The 4,308-nt window shown below is 39.0% G+C and overlaps 1 protein-coding gene across 1 annotated transcript in view; it reads right to left on the reverse strand.

Annotated features, from left to right (window-relative positions):
* Window positions 1-1,536: 1,536 nt before the first annotated feature.
* The window catches only part of LOC118338985 (CCR4-NOT transcription complex subunit 2-like), a gene marked incomplete in the record, with an annotated part of 14,461 nt that continues 11,689 nt past the window's right edge, over window positions 1,537-4,308 (reverse strand). Inside the window, 5 exon segments of the mRNA XM_035676478.1 lie at window positions 1,537-2,278; window positions 2,687-2,831; window positions 3,387-3,487; window positions 3,612-3,661; window positions 3,928-3,989. Coding sequence (XP_035532371.1) covers window positions 2,192-2,278; window positions 2,687-2,831; window positions 3,387-3,487; window positions 3,612-3,661; window positions 3,928-3,989 — 445 coding nt within the window.

A 4,308-nucleotide genomic window follows, 5' to 3' on the forward strand; every position in this document is an offset into this window, starting at 1 on the left:
AGGTATATAATACAGACAGAGAATTGTATAAAAAGTTCCCTAAACAGGAAATAATCTGCTCAAAATTCATCCAAATCTCTGGTTTTACACAAACTTCCTGCAGTTACTGAGTTCACTGTTTGGGTTCATTGTTCAGTTTGAATATAATACGAAATATCTATAAAATGAGTTGAAGGAAAAAGGTTGGGAACCACTGTTTTAAATCAATGACAGCCGCAAGGAGAACATTTAAACTACACTTCAAATTGTTTTAATTGATAAAAAGATAAAAATTGTGATATTTAAATGAATTTCTCCACCCTGAAAATCTTCTCATCCAACTCTCAGAAAGCGAATACGTGTATTTCTCAAAATGTGAACGTTTCCCTCAACAATCCTGCGAGAGGTCACTCCAGTAGTTGGATTGGTTCGACTGTTGCCGGGCAAAAGATAAAGACAATAAATGAGGGAGGTGATAAGAAAAGTAGAAGAACTTAAAACAAAAAAAGGAGTTAAATATTAAAAGAAAGAGGGAGCTCCACAGGCAGAGGGAGGGAGCTGTAATGTCGGGATGAAATAAACAAAGATGAAAACTGGGAGAGAGCTGTGTCAATGTGAGAGGGATGTGCTAACATTTTTATTACTATTTATCCTGTTGTAGCGTGAAACGTTTCATGTGACAACGTGGTTGTAAGTTTGTATGACGTAATAATGTGAAAACCATCCTGTTATAACAAGTTTCTGTTTCTGGCGTGGCCGCAATATGCTGCCGTACGAAAGAAAAACACCAAACGTTTTTTTTCTCTTGGATACTTTCACCTTATCAGGCTTCTAAAAATCCTAAAAATGGATCAATCAATCGATCTGAAAGGGAAAAAAACGCTCACAGCTCGAGACTACACTGAAGCCTGAATCTGCAGCGAGCGGTCGCATGTTGTCTTCGTTTTAAAGTCCAGGTGAAATTAAAAATGTTATTTTAACCCTTTAAGATCACATCACACAACCTCCGAGACAGACAGACAGTTTGTTGACAGCGGTACCGAAGTGATTTATGTTGTTTCCTGATGGACTTGTTGCTAAAAGATACTGTCGCCAACAGTAATGTTAGATGCTAGTTATCTTTTAATGAATAAAACCACCTCAGTTCTTTATTCCCTGCAGTCAAACTGTCCTCCGTCAACATCAGATGCTGCATTCAGGGACCAGGACATATGTAGACACACAGACGCAGATAATGCTCTGATTTCTGTTTCACCTGGACTTTAAGAGGCCAAAAACTACAGCGACCAGCTGTTTGTTTAATTGAGTATTGAGAGGTATGTACATAGGATTTGTTGACTAAGAAAAATATAGAATAAAGGCAGAATTTATCCTTTATGAGGTGAATAAATGAGAAAAACTTTTTGCCAGTCAATTAAAAATGCCAAACACATCCCACTCAGAGAGACGTTCCTGGCTTCACCTCTTTAAGTTAAAAACAAGGAGCCTTTAAAATTAAACCCGCTGCTTCAGGCGTCGCCACATAACATCAACAAACCCCAAAATAAAAAAAAAAGATATTTTTTCTTCTTTTATTATGAAATAGTGCTACAATGTACATTGCATTTCCTCTCCTGACTCTCCGCTGTCTGTCTGCTGATGTGAGTTCTGATTTGTAATGCTGGAAAACAACCTGGTAAAAGTAAGAGATAAATATTTTCAGTTCCCGCCAAAGCTCAGAGGGGTGTGACACAACGTATGCACGAAATAATTATCCATCCTGACAGGTGATTTTATTCTGTGTTAAAATCTGGTTCTTCTTAAAAGCTTCTCTAGACAAAAAATAGTCAATTCTTAAGACTGAATAGAAACATGAATCACTCGATCAGATGGACAGTTATTTACAGCGCTCGTGTCGGTGTGTGCTGTCTGTTGACATTAAGTCTGTGCTCCACATAACAGACCAACCAAACCAAACTCATGGAGGGAGGGGTGGGGAAATAAAAAAAAGAAAGAAAATGAGGTAAAGAACAAACAAAAATTTAGAAAAGTTAAAATCATAAAGTCTATTCAGTGAAGTGTTTGGGCGAGCAGGAGCCAGGACGTCCTCTCCCGTCCCGAGTCCTCATTGGCCAGATTCACTTTGAGTGTGTGGAGGTGGAAAAACCTAGACGGGTGACGACTGACGAGCCAGGAGGGCCAATGGCAGGCAGGCAGGAGGAGGTAGAGCCAATCAGAAGGCCTGCTGGGCAGGATTGTAGTTGAATGTGGAGGGAACGTGAGGTCGCTCTTCTAGTTTGTCATACTCCAGATGAAACTCCTGAAAACAGACAGATGGAGTCAGATTTACTTCTGTGTGGTTCTAACTTCATATTCTGTGTTTGTTATTATATGTCTGTTAAATATAGCTTTAACTGTAATTACACATGTAGGGTTCCTGCAGGTTTTAATCTGGTTTTATGGAAAAACCCTTTTAAGACCTTTATGAAGGAAAATCTGTATTTGTTCCATGTTGGTTTTATTTTTTAGTCCGAAGAACGATTAATACAGATTTCTCCCCATAAAAGAGACACTGAAAAATGCAACTTTACACTTTTTACTTTTTTGCCCCTGATCCCCATTAAATATTAACTCGGACGATATGATTATATCTCAATTTAAGAGCCCAAAAAGTTAGTTTTGGATCCTGTGCGCAGGAATAAAACAGGTGTGTGTGTGTGTGTTTTACCTTGGCCACCTTCCTCCAGTTGAGGCAGTCGAAGAAGTAGTAGGTCCCTCTCTCGTAGGCGTTGGTCTTCAGCGTGGGCTCCATACCCGGAGCCCGGGTGATCCAAACCCGCTCCTCTTTATGGTACCTCCAGTCCCTGTTAAACCTGAACACACACACACACACACACACACACCAGAGTGACCATCATCATCATTACATCAAGTGCTCTAAATGCTATTGCAGGTACAATTTGTTCTCACCTTTTCAGTTAATTTGTGCATTAGAGGTAAGTGTATATCAGATTATTATGGTAAGTTTTAATCGTCTATAAGAGAAACTGGGAGTTCAGATAAGCTGCAGCTTCCATACAGACTGTGTGTGTCTCTCTCTGTCAGTACATAGTCATAGCCCTGCTGTTTATTCAAAAATCCTGTTAAGCTCTGAATGCAGCACAGTTAACTATCAGCAGGCTCTCGTGTTGTGTTTACTGACACTGCAGAGGAATAAGAAATCTCATTTGTGTACAACGTTGTGTTTCTGCTGCTACACTGAATCCAGTGTTTAACAATCTTCCTTTAATTAATATGCTCCAAGAGGAATAAAGGTGTAAACTGAAGTCGGATCAGACTTAAATTGTCTTAAATGTTCCACATTTTAATCAAATAGTTTGTGCAGTTTAAGTTCACATGTAACTTTGTTGTGTCTGTGTTGTTCTTACAGTTCTACTGCAGCCAGGAGTTGTAATAGGTCTCCTCCGTTCATATAGTAGAGATAAAACAGCAGATCTTCACCATACCGAGACAACTTGATAGCTGCTAACTGGAGACACGAAAGGGTGGAGGGAAATTCAATTCAAGACCAGTTGATTAAAGGCGTTTCTGGAGCCAAATAACAACAAAATGTGTTAAATTAACTAAGACAGGAACTTTTGTGAAGCACATACCTTGTCCCTTATGTGGATGTTGGTTAAATACTCTGAGGGGACGTGGAAGTCTGCAGGAGGAGGCGAACAGAGCAGAAAACAGTGTAAAACTAAAGAGGGGTCGGTAAAGAGAGCGGCTACAGCTGCATCAAATTAAACAAACAAACGACGACTCTCCTTTTCTACGAGACACACAACTCAGACACATTATTGCTTTATAAACTATTATCCAGCAGACACAGAGTCACAACATCATCTGTCTGGAAGTGTCTTTGTGTCCAGTATTTCCTCCATAAACATCCAGAATAAACATAAATAATCTGGAGTTTATACTCACCTATGTCCTGCGGTCGACACGGAGCCGACGCCCAGGGAGACGCAAACTTAGGATAGAGATTCCTGAGGGTGAGACGGAAAAGAGTGAGACACATTTAGAGATAATATTAGCAGACAATAAGTTAGGGCTGCAGCTATCGATTATTTTAGTGATTGAACAGTCTACCAATTATTCCATCAATTAGTAATCAGATAAGAAATACTTTTGCTTTATTAAATCTAAGGCTGGATTTACACTTTGTTATACTTCAATAATATAATTCAATGTGACAGAGTTAGTTAACAAGTCCCACAAAACAAAACAATATAATACATAAATAACCTCACTTTTATTGTGAAGAATTTATGGGAAATAAAATGTGTGTTATTGTGTGTGTGTGTG

Source organism: Morone saxatilis, unplaced genomic scaffold (assembly GCF_004916995.1).
Source record: "Morone saxatilis isolate NCDOM2014 unplaced genomic scaffold, NCSU_SB_2.0 Contig10, whole genome shotgun sequence".
NCBI lineage: Eukaryota > Metazoa > Chordata > Actinopteri > Moronidae > Morone > Morone saxatilis.